We start from the raw sequence: 15,697 nt of genomic DNA on the forward strand, positions 1-15,697 counted from the left end.
TCTACAGCTCTATAATTTTGATGTCGCATCTTATAATTACAAGATCCGTATTTCATAAAAGAGATCTTTATCTCTTAATTATAAGATTCAGATCTCATAATTACGAGATGTGTATCTATAAATGTCTTCCTATGAGATGTTTGACGTTAAGTAAGTTTTGCTTTCTGAATCATTTTCATTTGTTTTTACATAATTGATTTGTTGTTTTCATGTACAGTAGTTATTTCCTAATATACAGTGTCAAAGTATATTGTTATGGGTATTATTTTCACAGTATTCTTTCCTACTCTATGTAGTATTCAAAATATGCTGGCCAGTAAAAGACCAGTACTTTAAAATGAGTTTATTCTTTGTCAGAACAATTAAGTTGTTTAGGTTTTAGTGTTGATCTAGCAGCTTTTATTAGACTACTTTACACAAGTTTAGTATCTTATAATATAAGTATTTTTATCGAAAGGGGACATTGTCAATGCTGATTGTAACTCCCCTCTGGTCCTCTCTCAGGCGTGGAGCGATGGCGTCCGTGTGGCAGCAGGAGCCCTCGGGTTATTCCCCCTGCGTGGAGATCGACTCCAGCTCCGTGAGGTGCAAAGACAGACTCACGTCTCCGGTCTGGCTGAAGCAGGAACAAGACGACCTGCGCATCATCAAGTGGGAGAACTTTCAATCGGGAGCCTCAGCCGACGCCGTTCAGGACAACACGCCCAGCAGCGCCATGTCGGGTGAGAGCGCACATGCATTTATAGGGTGGTGTCGGTCTTTAAAGGGACAGTTCGGGTGTTTTGAAGTGAGGTTGTATGAGGTACTTATCCAGAGTCAATGTATTGAGTGATTTCAGAATAGTTTTACACACACGGTTCAACATTGTCCTGAAACATATCCTGCATGTTTTGTGATGATTGGACAGTTTCTGATTTATAGTCTGATGTGTGTTTGTGTCATTTTGTGCATTTTAGCGCCCCCTAGTAGTCGATTTGATTACAACATTCAGGGTATGTTTCAGGTACTCTTGTGGACATCCTGCACGTTTTGTGATGATTGACGCAACATTTGTTGACTTTGGTCTAGTTGTGTGCTGAGCCACTTCCCTTTGAAGCTCATTGGTCAATATCTTAAAAACTACATAAGATGTCAACAAGCTTCTGATCAAGCTTGGTCCAATAATAATCAGACCTACGGTGACTCTCGTTGGTTTGCACCCTCACTAACTGACGAGAGCATAGATAACGGCTTTAGTTCCCAGTCTCACAGCACGGTAAACCAACAGAAATATTCTAAATAATAACACTTAAACCAACATCATTTTTTTTAGGCAGGTCTTTTATTTTTAGGAGTCTAAAATACGTTTTGCTGGTGCCCCCGTCCACAGCAGTACATTGCTTTGCTTCCATGCTGGTGCTCCTGTCTGCTTCTCCAAACTGCTGACAGTCATCTACTGTAAGTAAGACACTGATTAGATAAGTACTTCATACAACACTTCAAAACATCTGGACTATCCCTTTAAGCCCGTTTAAGATAACTGTGTTCCCTGTTTCCCCCAGTGTTCACAGTCTGGATTCAAACACACCAGTCTCTTGAAAAACCAAAAAAAGTTTCATCTTTATTTGAGTTACAAGAACAGCGACACTTTCTGTTTTATGCCATAAAGCATTTACACTACTTCCCCTTTTGGCACATAATGTAAAATCTTGTGTTGTGGCTTTAAAGACCAAATTATATATTTGTTATGATTATACTCATGTCTCATATAATTATTTCATGTTTTAATACTTTGTACAGTTCCTTTTTATTACCCAACAGCCCCACTACAAACGTAATTTACGCCAGTGAAGTTATTTTTACATAATGGGACTATAAGCTGTGTGTTGTAATGTTGTGTTTCCTCCAGCTGCCTCACATGTAGACAGCCTGCCGCCGCGGGTGCTGCTGACCATCACCAAGCTGCAGTGCATGCTGGAGAGCAAACAGGAGCGCATCGCCGCTCTGGAGAGACAGGTGGAGGACCTGATGCAGGACCGCAAGTTCCTGAGGAGCCAGATTGAAAACCTCACGTGCAACCGAGCCATGCCCACCTTTGCGTCGCCCAGTCCACTCACTGAAGGTCCGTGTCCGACGTGCAGGCGTGTTTGACTCACAATATCTAACTGGATGCTCTTATTCATGTTGATTCTTGTTGATCACACGCAGCTCCAAAACCCAGCAAAGTGCAGCACTCGGAGAACAGATCCCGGAAGAGAGAAAGAGCTTCTTCTTGTTCCTCCGACAGCAGCGACAACGGCTCCGAAGCGTCGGGATCATCGGAGGTTTCAGTGGCCTCGAGTGAACGCAGACGGAAGAAACACCACAAGGACAAGAAGAGATCAAAGAAAGGGAAGGACTACAGCAGGAAGAGAGGCGAGTAGACTTTATCGTCTAAAGCTAGTACATATTTGAATGTGTGTCACCAACATTCAAGCCAACACGATAACAGAATTAACAGTCTGCTAGTATATCAGTGTTATTAAAAATACTTCCAGGACAACATATCATCCAACAAAAGTGTTTGTTGTGACCGGCCTACCTACAGCCGTCAGTGTTGTGTGGTGTTAGACATACGTAGATTACCTCCCTCTTTAAAACGTGTAAGAAATACAGATCTAAATATGTTATACTTGTTAGAGCATGTCCTTCAGTTTAGAAATTGTGACATTAGAATAGGCGAGAGAGGGATAGGAGAGAATAAATGATTTCACATACAATTGTGATGGAAGAAGAAGTCAGTTTGTAGGTAACACAGTGTTGAAGGGTAGCTTCTGTATTTTTCAACCTCAGCCCTATTCTCCCATATATTTGTGTCAAAGTGACAAATGGGGACAACAATTTTTGAAATTGGTCTGGTATTGAGGGAGAACGCTGCTAAAAGGGCTGCAAGGTGAGCGGAAGGTAAAGAAAAAGGTTTTATTTCTCGGTAGTGTTCCTCTCATAATGTTGTCAGACACTTGTAGTAATAATCTGAGAGTCAGTGGCCAAAACAAGCACATTTAGTGGATGTACGTTGACGGTGAGGAGTTGCCCTGAGGGATTACATTACTCTCCCTCAATACCCAACTCAAAAATTGTAGTCACCAATAGTCACATAAACACAAAAACGTGGGAAAGTGGAGTCCAGGTGAGAAAAATACCAAAGTTATCCTTTAAGATAAAGTTTTTCTCACTTTTGCACATGCTGATCAAGACTCTGTGTTCGCAATGACTACATATTCTTCATCCCTTCTGTAATAACCGTGTAATAACATGCCTTGTCACGTTCCTTCCACCCAGCCACGGGTGTCCAGTACGTCATCCACCGCTACAAACAAGTCCTGTCAGCCTTCATCAAGAAGAAAAGCATGAGCGAAGCCTTCCGCCACCTGGGAATCGACCGGAACACCATCGCCAACACGGCCTCCATCGCCGAGCTCCATCTGGCCGGCAAAGACATGGTCCCCCTGGTGGGCTTGTTTCGCCAAGGAGAAGAGACTCTGGTGAGCTACGCGCAGAGGTGCACCTTGGTCATCGACAGCGACGTCGACCTGTCCCGGAAAATAGACCATATGAAAGCTAACGGCGAGCTGCTGCCCATCTCAGGGAAAAGGCCCAGGGTGCTGCATTCTCACCTGCAGCAGCTGGGGGGCGCTGCAGAGAGCATTTTAATAGGTTGACGATCATTTCACTGCACGGAGGTGGGGTGGAACATAATGCCTTCACACAAAAATATGTTTTGTTTGTTTTTACACCAACTTGAACTGCTGGATTTAAATGTTTTATGTGACATTTCTGCATTTCTTTAAAAAGTGAATGCCTCAAAGGGGAACAAAAATGTTAATTATTTCCAGTTTATGCATCTCAGTATCCACATATCCACATTCAGGATGTATATTTTGTACTTGATAGCCAGAAGAGATGATTAATAGCTGCTGTCACCAACATGTTCTTATTATAACAGCAGAGGAGCGTGTAGTGTTAGAAACACCCACAAGATGGCACTCATATATTATATTATGTTTACAGATCACTCCTCTTGTCATTTTACTCCAAAATGGTGGATAGTCAATTTCCATTTCCCAGCACCTTGCTTTATGTTGGAGGTGCAACTTTCCGTTCATAGAAAATGGTTTTCCAGACACTTTCCTGTGATTCATGAAGCTGTAATTGAAGCGAGCGTTAATGTTTCTGAACTGCCGACAAATGAAAACACTGTTCAGTGAGTCGTGTTGCTTCTCTGTTTATCAGGTGTTTTCACGTGATGTTACCGTTCGCGACCTTTTATGGAATATGAAACCTTTCAGAGAGAGGGGTCACAGGTCAAAGGAGCCCGACAGTGAAACCTCTGCATCGCATCAACACCCAAAACGTATCGCTTCTGTCTTCTGTGAGCCGACGTGTGATTGACAAAATGCGATGCAGCACAAGTGTTTATGAAATGATTCTGTCTCTTGACCAGAGGAGCGGGCCGCAAACCAGTTGAGTAGACGGATGGAAAAGCTCGCCGAGACATCCTCGGGCGACGGTAAGTGTCAGTGCAAAGTGTTGCCGCTGTTTGCTTTTCACGCGGAGTGACAAATTACTCGTGCAAAGCCATTAACGGGGGCTGCACCCAGGCTGTTTATCTTTGCATGGGACTCTGTCACTGTCACTCCCATTCACACGCCGGCTATCTGCTTATCTTTCACTCTCACATCCCCCCCCCCCCCCCCCCCACAGCCCTCTTCTGTTATGAACTCATTCAGTCATTTCTCATTACCTATCGCTCCTCCATCTCATCTTCATCCTTGCTTTTCTTTTCTGTCTCCTCTGTTTCACCCAAAACAACAACAACAAGCTGGTGTAGTTTGGGATAGTGCGGAAACATTTCACAGCAGCAGAGGCGACGTGGAGCTCAGCCTCTCGGCCTGTTGGCAGCCAGAGGGGACAGGTGCATGCTGGTCTGTCGGCAGCGTGAGGTAGAGAAAGAGGTGGGCGTGTTTCTCTCACTTCTTCCCTCCTGAGGCGGGCAGACGTCGGCTCTGCTCTCCTCGTCACCAGCTCCAGATGTGACAGCAGGTTTTCTGCAAATGGGGGAAAAAAGGACGCTGAGAGTAAAGTACAGGATGGGATCAAGGTATATGACTGCTTCATTTTTGCACACTGGTGGTCAGCATATACCCCTAAAAATAGGAAAGCCTCCACCTGCTAACACTGCAGAGTGGCAGCTGTGAATTTGTTGTTAATGACTCGGCGTGATGGAGCTGAGGATGGAGATAGGATGTGGGCCTAATCGAGCCTGAAGCCTTCCCTCCTCCTCCCCCAGCCTTTTTGACTCACACTGGTGTGTGGAGCCAGCTGGGACTCCATTTTGTGTCTTTCCTGGTTGCAGGTGCCTCGTCACTGCGAAGGCTCAAGTGCCCGATGGGTGCAAAATCAACCCCCCCCTCCTCCTCGTCTAGCTTTGATCCTGACCTTGACAAAAAGAGCATCTGGACGTTCTCACACAGAGTGGCTTGTAATAACCACCAATCACCCTCTTAATGATGCAGGTAAAATGTGTTTGACCTGGTGGGTTCAAATGTTTTGTTGTTATTCTGTCAGTGGGCCAGACCTGCTGCGTAATAAACACCTCAGACACATTATGTAAAGGATCACGAGGCAAAGAGCTCAGACTTCAATTGATTTTATGCTTTCTGGGGAAAATAGTTCTCAGCTTGAAAACCACTGAGTTTAATGTCACTTTTTAGATTATTGCTGGATATTGAGTAACCAGTTGTGTTGGCATCTCCTCCGGCTTATTGTTTGTCTAGCAGAATTGTTTTTTGGGGGGAAATATTCTTATTTGCTTTCTTGCCGAGGATTAGATGAGAAGATTGATAACTCTCATGTATATGAAGCTACAGCGGGGAGTTGTTTAGCTTAGCTTAGCTTATCACAAGGACTGGAAGCAACAGGGAAACGGCAAACCTGGCAGGGTGCAGTTACTACGTCACTTTAATTTGACAAAGAATTTAAAAAAATATTTAGAATCAGCTTTATTGGCCAAGATTTTACTCTGTTTTTTAAATCCCTGTACAATGTATCTACACAGAAATATAAATAACAGCTGTAGGGACAAGGACAACAAAGCAATAACAAATAGGTATAAATATAAATATTGTATATGTACAAAAAGCACCAATAATCAATAATGAAATGAGAAAAAAATCACATGTTCTGTAAGTTGTAAATAATGCAAAGAAATAAATACTGAAAGGATATACATGGACTGGATGATTACGTAAAACCACAACTTGTCCTTTTTACACATTGGATTTTATACAAACTAGATGTAACATGATATTTACTGAGCCTTTGGTGTGTTTTCTGAAACTAGCCGTTTCTCCTTGTTTCCACTCTTTGTGCTGAGCTATGCTGGAGCCAGAGTACTATTAGCTTAGCTTAGCATCAACACTGTATACAAGGGGAAAAGCTAGCCCGGCTCTGTCCAAAAACAGAGACTACCTGTTTCCCCCCTTTTCTAGTTCTTGTGCTCAGCTAATTGGCTTCATATTTACTAACACCAGAGTGGTCTTCTCATCCAACTCTTGGCAAGACAGTGAATTCTGAACTATTTATTTTAAACTGCTGCAAAGCAGCACCCTTCAAGGCAAATCAAGGCAGAACCCTTAATTCCACTATAAACCAAATTATTTTTCATAATTTCCTTTGCTTTATATCTTTAGTAAGTCTGCAGGGTGCGTCTGGTGTTTTTGAACAGTAGTGACAGGAATCAAGCTTTAGACTCAGTGATACATCCTCATAGCTAAAGGACTTGACAACATACCAGTGGTCATCAGAGTTACTCATTTGGAAGCACACACTTTTAGTGTCAGGCCAGAGACGCTCAAGCTGATTTCAATTCTCCAAAATGAACGGACAGTTGATGTGACTGCATGTCTCTTCACCTTTCCTCCGCCCTTGGTCTTCCTGCTAATGAAATCTTAAAATAACCTGCTGGGAAAAAGAAGTGGGTCAGACCACCAGCGCGACGCCAATCCAAAAACATCAAGTAGTGCATTATGGGTATTTCCCCCTGTGGTATAATTGAGGTGGGGGCCGGAGCCTGCGTAATGGTGGGTGACTGTTCTTGTCCTCTTTCTGCAGAGAGGGGACGTCAACTACAGTTTTTGTCAACCAAAATCATAGTTTATCATGTTCTTGTTCCCCACACTATATTGTCTAATGCACGAGACCACGGGGTGGTTTCTGTGTAGCACCCCCCCCCCCCCGAGCTGCTAGTGGTGAGAGGCACTAGAGGACAGTGTTGCATCCAGTTCACTCTCGTCATGTTCTATTGTTTGTGGCCGGACGCATCATGCACACACACACACACACACACACACACACACACACACACGTCCATGCACAGTCTGTCTTACCACAGCTGATAAGATTCGGTCTGATGGGTTAACAGTAACAAGCTCCCACTACAGTGTAGCGTGACTCTTTAAACATGCATGTGAAGACATGGATAGGACAACATGGATGCAAACCTCAGACACAATGTTTGCCCTGCTGTTTTTTGTAAACCCTTCAAGCTGTCCACACAAGCCAGTGAAATGATCATTAATGACACTCCTCTTGGCAATTATAAAATAGAGATGATGCTGATCTGGATCCCTCTACAATGACAGCCTTTCTGCCAGCGCAGCTCCATCAACACGTCTTGAGGTATTGCTGGTGCGCTCTCCATCTGGCTGCCACTGATAAGAACTTACTGGGGGCTGCTGGATAATAGTCTCGCAAGCTTAAAGCCAGGAGGGCGGGGGCGGGGGCGGGGGGGGGGCATAATGTATTCTGGGGGAATTCAGCAAACAGGACCCTATAAACCAAACCTCATCTCCCCCTTTTGAGCACATTTGGGCAAAAACAGCCCCCTATTTCGATAGAGCCAGTGGGGGTGGAGGGGTGGGGGCATCATGTCACCATAGTCGTATGATTCGCCACAAGCGTGATTTTTTTTATTCCTGGAGAAACACGATGGCTGCACTCAGCCACAACATCCGTGAGCAAGTGCTGTTCCGTTAACAGTGCAGTGATCAACCGTGAGCCAACGCTGAGCTTCTGCACTCAAGTGGATCTATTCCTCCGTGCAGCAGCTGCATGGCCTCGTCTCTTTGCACTGTTTGGAAATATGTAAAGCTGGTACAACCTCTATTTTCAGGGTCAGAGGCGCTGACTGTTTTTTTTTTTTTTTTGGTGTGTACCCCCCCAGGTGTCCTCAGACTGACAGCGGTGCCTCATGGGAGATGTAAGAGCTAAAAATGATACATGATTGTACACCGTGGGCTCCGAAAGGTTGCGTGTATACATTTTGTGGTAGCATTATGTGTAGTCGGGTCATTTTATGAATCTGTTTTCTGACACAACCTCCAAAGATAGAAGGCAACCTGTGAAAATATGAAAAATCGTGTGTTTTTTTCTCTCTCTCTCTCCTCCCCAGAAACCAGCAAACTCATGTGACAGCGACGTCAACCACCGACAAAGAAGAGATGATGGGACGTGACGTAGAAGAATACGCAAGATGACAGCATGAAGGAACCCAACCCCACCCTCAAATCCTGTTGGTTATCCGCTCAGTGACGCAGGACAAATCTTTGGCACACAAAAAAAAGAAAAATCCTTTTGAAGGGGACTGGATTCAGGCAGACACACAACTCAGGGTGTGAAAGACTCACAATGTACTCTCTCTCTCTCTCTCTCTCTCTCTCTCTCTCTCTCTCTCTCTCTCTCTCTCTCTCTCTCTCTCTCTCTCTCTCTCTCTCTAGCCGAGGTAATGACAGGAAAAAAGTGAAAGTAAAGGAAATAAAGCGAGTGTGGTAGAGTGAAATGACTCGAATGCAACCGGCCATTAACCGCCGATCAGAGCTGTCATATTATCTGGAAACACAGACAGATGGGAGGTTTGGCCGTTGGGGAAATGCTTTCCCTATCTGCCGTAGTGATGAAGTCCGAGCTTGGAGAGAGAGAGATGTGCTTTGGAAAATGATTTCACGCCACACACACACACTGTCTCTGAAGATCTGAGGTCTGGGCTGGTTGTACTTTCATTTAGGAAAGGAGGGATTCTGCCAGATTAGGGGAAGCTGGGCTTCTCTGTGTATTCTCTTCTACTTGACCTCTATTATGATAACAGATGTTAATTACACACTGCTGGGTTTCCCAATGAATCTGCCAGTTGTTCTCACACATCCCTGCTCTTTCACAGAATCACAGAACACGCATTGTTTTTTTGTTTTTTTAGCAAAATAGTCATAGCAATAGTGCACTCTGTTGTGTTACGGCAGTTTTTATTACATGTGACCACATGTGGGATGTGAGACTCAGCTAAACTTGGCAGCGCTGCCGAACATGGAAAACCATGTACTGCAGCCATATGGAGCAAAAGCGGATTCGGTTTTATCAGAGTGTTCAATATGTTTGCTCCATCAGGGAATTCCAGCACTAGAAAATAAGCTGAGGAAGGCAAAACTCAAAGTGAAACTCACAAGGATTGCATTAAAAGTTAACAAATAGTTTATAAATATTTTTTGGTAAGTGCTGTTGATGAACCCTTGAAAACAACAAACTTTTACGAGGACTTCCAGGGATGAAAGGATGAACACACAGACATTACGCACTCATAAAATCTGGGCAGAGGAACGAGTGCTGAAGAGCCTCAGAGGCCATGTGCATCAGCAAGTTATACAACTCCTCTCCACTGGGGAAAGAGGACACACTCTCTGATGATGAGTCACTGTTGGGACGACTCGGCATCGTGTCAGGTGCCCCGCTGGTTGTATGTGGGATGGCAGAGGAGTGGGCTGGGAAAGGTCAGAAGCACTTTGTTGTTCATGTTGTGTTTAATGCACTTAATGCACTGTGCAAGAGGATTTAAACACAATAGGTGGCCTGGCTCTTTGGATGGAAACATTGCAATGGATGCAATCTCATTGTCGGTCCACTACTTTGGTCCAGATACATCCTAATGACTTGTAGTGATCCCCTTAATTTTTCTCTTGCACCCCATTGAGCTTGACATTTGTGTTTTTGAGTAAAAAAGGTCTCGACAATTATTGCATAGAGTTCCTTGAAATATGCCACATATTTGCATTCAATTGGGACGTACTACTCTCTCATAACATCAGCGCCTCGAACTCTTGCTCATATATCTGCTGCTCAAAGGATTGTGTATTTGAACGCACACTGTCACTCTCACTGGTAGACTTGAATAGAACAGAGGCATCGTTAGTGTTATTAGTAACACCTGTGCTTTTCCTACTACGACGAGTCAGAATGTCTGCTGTGAAAAAGGCCTTTCGTCATAACTTTGGTGAACGCTTCATTTCTTATCCAGCACCATCATCAGGTAAAAAAATGATTTTGTTTTATGACTAAATACCTGTAAAACTAATGACATTCATCTCAGCTTCAGCTGGACTTTGTGTTTAATGCTGATTAGCAAAGATGTTGAACCTGGTAAACATACCTTTGATACATCAGCATGTTAGCATGTAGCTCAAAGCACCGCTGTGGCTAACAATCTGTCAGGTTTATACATTAAATTTGAAATTCCTTCAATACAAACACAGTAGTTACTGTAATGTGTAATCTTATACATTTGTAGAAAACACAAATAGTTGATCACAAATTGAATGTCACTGGAAAGGTGACATTAACGTCTGCAGAGCTGCAGAGGGTGCTAGTGTGAACAGACGTCTCAAAGAAAGCCCTGTGTTAAGATCATGAACGTCTAAATGTGAATTCAAATTGTGTTGCTATAAATACATCATTACGTACATCAAAGACATCATTCAGCCGACTTACGTCACACAACCTGCACCGAATGCATTAACGTCACACGCAAACCAAGGCTCGTGGGCTACTGCTATGCTCCCACACTGAGATTAGCTATGTGTCAAGCTCGTGTTCCTCACCGTTGCATCAAATTGAATGAATTTATGCAAACATTTATTTATTTCACCTCGAGGCATTTTTACCTTCACGCTGCTTAAAAAAAAAATCAGCAAACAACGTGACGTGCTTTCGACTGCATTGTCCTCTGCACACATTAAGAAAAAAAGGAAGCTGGATGGGAACGCTTTCATGTAACTCCTCCACTAAAGCCTCCCAAAATGCTCACATAAACATTGTAATGATCAAGGTTGTGAGGTCAAAAATAAATTCAAAATGGAGCGTCATGCATGTATATAGCTGTGCCAATGATATAATGATCCTTCTATTAACTGCGCAATCCCAATACTCATTTAAGTGGCTCATGATGTGCTCTACCCCACAGCTGGGAAAGTCACGGCCCAGTGGATCGCCACAATGGCAGCCAGTCATTGACGACAGCCACGGGCCTGTCAGGCATTCACACCACGTACCTACGGCCACAATAGCCTCATCAGTAGCCTTATTCAATCAGTCCTCACAGACGGGAGTCGACTCGGGTGGTGCAGACCCAGCCAGCCGTCCACTGATCTGCATCACAGAGGCATCAACAATCACAGCGTCCCTCCTTAAATCTCCTTGAAGTGATCTCTGATTTCGGCCTGATTGTATCCGACACTGTGCCATTATGACCATTTGATTAGTGCAGGGGGAGGAAGGGCGCCGTGGCCTAGTGTTGTCTTCTTTGTGTGAATTGTTTAAGCAGCATTGTTAGAGACGAAAGCGGACGGGGGAAAGGCGTCTGAGTCGAGGGTTGAGTGGCAAAATTCATGGGAAATACATGATATTTACGTGAGGAAAATAAAACACAAATGCAACCTCAGTGAAGTCATTCAGGCTAGAAGTAACCTTGTAATGGCGGGGCAGGACAGAGCAGGGTCCAGTCGGTGGGGCGATTCGAGGCTGATATCGATTCCCACATGTGCACACACACACACACACGTACACACACGCGCACACACACAGAGGGAGCGACTGTGTTAATCAATTCCCTTATCAATCAATCAATCAACCTTCATGAACTGCTGCTTGTCCTTCACCACTGCAGCAAAACCGCTGTCAAAAGCGTTCAGATGACGTGCAAATATTCTCCATCCCCTTTCTAAAGCGACCCAACTTGGGCTGATGCAGTTTTTATTCCAACGACATTCTTGTGAATGTGAAGAAAAATGGATTCTTGAATTTGTCTTTGCAGCGTTTCGCACACGGGCATCGATCACACTGTAAATGTCTCTGCACTGTGTAACACAATTATACCACCCAAGTTCATGCTTTCATGTAGAATGTTGATTTCTTCTGTCTGAAGCCAAGAAGACTCACTTCCTGAGTTTATGTCACAATGCAGAGATGCTCGTAATAACAATGCAGGCCGAGTTCAGTGAGTGGGCTACAAGAGACTTGTCATTCCAGAGCCACTTAATTTTCAACAACATAATTGTCCTCGACCACTTACACTGTTCTGAATCCGAACACATTTCATAAATGGTTTGTCGGCGGAGTCGGTCTGAAAACATGTCTCACAACAGCTACTTTAATTTCAGGTAAGACACTTTGTTCATTCAATCTTTCTAAAGCTAATTATATATCTAAGTGTCTGGCTTTAGTTGTTGTATTTAATGTCTTCAAGTAGTTTTGGATGTTCATCTGAGGGATTATTATTCAAACAAAAGCCGTGCAGCTCTGAGAGAGGAACGGAAATCAGCTTTTGTGCACACAGTGAGATTGCATAAGTATGTGTTTGCGTGTGTTTGAGAGACCAAACGATTTGTTTGTATCATAATCATCAGTGAACATATTTCATTGTGAGGAAATAGATAACATTTTCCAGCTTAATTTGGTTTATTCTGTCAAAACACGCATAAAATGAGAAGACTAAAATAAGCACATCAAAGCAGAAGGACGTGCAGTTCTGTACACTATGTGCAAAGGATTATTGGATCGTGCAGCCGTCTTGTGTGTTTCATAAGATGAGATATCTCACGGTTGCAGTGTCAGTCAGAGAGGATGATTCGTCTCGGTGTTGAGACTAGCGGCTGATCAGCGGGTGAGAAGCTCGCAGTGCAGCAGAGCACTATGTAGGTTACCTGTCAGGAAATTAAGCCTATTCACTGCTTATGTAACACGTCACACATTTGGCACGTGGGTTCTCATCCAATATTTCTAAGTGGCAAGAGAGGCAGACTTTTTGAAAGACAAGTGGACTCATCAGGAAGTTCTTGCACAACCCTGACATTAAACCTTTGCTGCAGTGTTACTGTTGCGTGACATTTTCAATTATAATACATAACACTTTTACCTGCTGTTGTGCAATAAAGTCAGAAGGGTGTATCCTCTGTGCACTAGGAATATTTATTCACCAAATGTCATGCCAATCTATACAATAGTTGTAGTCGATATATCACTAAAAAAACTCACAAATGTTAACCTCATGATGGCGCTGGAGAAAAAGGTCAATGTCTTAAGAATGCATCCTCTTGTGACCATGACTATCTGACTAACATGTCAAGGCAATCAATCCAATAGTGGTGGAGTGACCAACTGGCCAGCATTACCATCCATAAAACCACTAATAAGAGAAGATATGTGCAATTAGCAAAGCATGGCAAAAAAGACCAACACCTACAGAAGCTACAGTTAAAAAACAAATTACAATCTCGTGAGAAACACTGAACTAATGGCTGCTTACCATGAAATATGTCAACAAGAGGATTAAAAATCAATCATTTTGAAAATGATCATTTGTTTTTTTCAATTTTTCTGTTCTGAAACTGGTCAAATAGCGGGGCAGGGGGCGGGGAGGTGAGTCCAGTCTGCACACTGAGCTGGACCTTTGCCCACTCTAATCATACAGCTATTATGACCATCAGTGCACCCCCATCCTTGGTCTTGGTTCAGCTCAGGAGCCATTTGTAAAGCAGCGGAGCAGGAAATGAGGTTGGTTTACGGCCGTCGCCCAAGCCTGGAGGACGTGCTCCTGGGAGCCACGCGGGGATCCACCCAGACGGAGAGTGGGGGTTGGGGGGGGGGGGGGTCATTGGTAGGAGGTAGAGGTGAAACAGACCGGTGATACGCAGTGTGTTTGAACTAGACAGAGACATCACTGGCCCCGAGATTTATTATCGGCTACCAGGGGCCCTAAAGCCGACTGATTGATGAGGCGCTACGGCACGGTCAAAGCACTGAACCTATTGCAGTTCCTCTTTTGAACAATGAAAAATTTCATCCTCTTTTTTTGTAGGGTGGCTTCCTCTACTTCTTCTCATTTCCTCTTCTTCTTTTCAGTGAAAATAAAAACAAGTCCGTCTTTTCTCTCTGTCCTCTATGACTCCTGCTATTATGATTGACCTTTCTTGTCATGATTGATCTTTTTAGGTCTCGTTAATTATGAGAAACATCTCATTACAGTTGAGATAGCAGTTTCACTATATGTCAACAACAACCTTCTAATGTATCTGAAGATGTTTGAGCCAGACAAAGATTAAATAAATAAACAAATACAATAAAATAACCGCCTGTTGGCCCTGCAGTCACAGTCCAGGTGCCATCAATATTTCAGCTATAGAGGCCTCCAAAAGAGTTCAAACTGCTGTGCTTTCTTGCAAGTTGGAGTCATGTTCCAGACATGAGCTTGAAAGGTGACTTCAACAGACTGACCAACTGGACCGAGGTGGGATTGGATATCAGTAGAAGGGACTGGACTTTTTTTGCCCTCTTGAATCCCAACAAAGCATAAAGTGTCATTCAGTTCGACACGAGAAGATCCGAGCATATCTGATAACAATAACTGCACATTGGTGATGTTTTATTGTAGTTAATGACAGACAAAATTTGCTATTCTAAAGTATAACATCAAGTACCTTTAGCTTTGTTATTACTAGGTTTATATATGGCTAGATATGGAATTAAATTGATTGAGTTGGTGAAACAATGAGGTGAATACACCAATCTAATATGCTTTGTTGGATAACAAGAGATATTTCTCTCTCTCTCTGATAGTTACATGCTTCTGAGTGTTTAGGGTAAAACAATCACTGTGCCATCTGTTACTCTGTAGGATGAATTAACAGCTTCACTGGTTGAGCAATTAGTTTCTGACAGTTTGAGCAGAATCAATAATTTGATGAGAAAGTCATAGCTGCATGAAATCTCACTTTTCCACAACACGGAGAGGTTGTCAAAGGATGTGATGGGGCACATTTTTAACATATTATAATAGGTATTATTAATGTAAACAAAATATTTCCATACGCCATAACTCTGATCAACACTTACAGTCAGTCATACACAAAAACGACAACTTACTTCCATTATTATATTTTTACAGTGAAATGCACCGTTAAGCCATCAATTCTGCAGCTTTAGCTTCATGTTAGTAATTAGCTTATAGTGGTTATGGATCTAAGTTTCTAGGAAGCCAAACTATCAGTAGAAGTACGTTTTATCCAATTACACATTTTGATAATGTCATCCTTCATTTATTAATGTTTAGTATAACACACCCTCACTTTTAATGAGTAAACACGCCAGTTGTCATCGCTGTTAAAATAGCAGTTTAGCTAGTGCGGAAATACTGCTAACAGCTGTTGTGTGGCTAAACAGGTGTGGTCATAGTGGTTAGCTTGCCAATAGCTTCTGTGTTAGCAAGCTAAACGGGTGTAGAAATAGCGTCCGTTACGTTAGCGATATTTTCCAGGTCTGAATTAATTTTTTTGTGGACATAGACAATATATTTATGGTA

General features: G+C 43.1%; 1 protein-coding gene and 1 long non-coding RNA gene across 2 annotated transcripts; both read left to right on the plus strand.

Annotated features, from left to right (window-relative positions):
* The first annotated feature begins 514 nt into the window (after positions 1-514).
* Positions 515-3,680, plus strand: LOC142937411 (coiled-coil domain-containing protein 106-like). The gene is made up of 4 exons (XM_076080313.1): positions 515-722; positions 1,889-2,101; positions 2,188-2,394; positions 3,301-3,680. The coding sequence occupies exons 1-4, from the start codon at positions 515-517 to the stop codon at positions 3,678-3,680; spliced, it is 1,008 nt and encodes a 335-aa protein (XP_075936428.1).
* Positions 3,681-7,770: 4,090 nt separating this feature from the next.
* Positions 7,771-10,593, plus strand: LOC142937749 (uncharacterized). The gene is made up of 2 exons (XR_012949439.1): positions 7,771-8,278; positions 8,471-10,593. It is a non-coding gene; the product is annotated as an uncharacterized LOC142937749 (long non-coding RNA).
* Positions 10,594-15,697: the final 5,104 nt, after the last annotated feature.

Source organism: Anarhichas minor, unplaced genomic scaffold (assembly GCF_050575085.1).
Source record: "Anarhichas minor isolate MPS153535 unplaced genomic scaffold, ASM5057508v1 ptg000074l, whole genome shotgun sequence".
Classification (NCBI taxonomy): domain Eukaryota; kingdom Metazoa; phylum Chordata; class Actinopteri; order Perciformes; family Anarhichadidae; genus Anarhichas; species Anarhichas minor.

What these genes read in the sequence shown, in the direction of transcription:
- LOC142937411 (XM_076080313.1), top strand. Translation starts at nt 515, where the DNA reads ATGGCGTCCGTGTGGCAGCAGGAGCCCTCGGGTTATTCCCCCTGCGTG. An exon ending in GCCCAGCAGCGCCATGTCGG is followed by an intron (nt 723 to 1,888) that starts GTGAGAGCGCAC and finishes TGTTTCCTCCAG; the next exon opens with CTGCCTCACATGTAGACAGC. An exon ending in GGACTACAGCAGGAAGAGAG is followed by an intron (nt 2,395 to 3,300) that starts GCGAGTAGACTT and finishes CCTTCCACCCAG; the next exon opens with CCACGGGTGTCCAGTACGTC.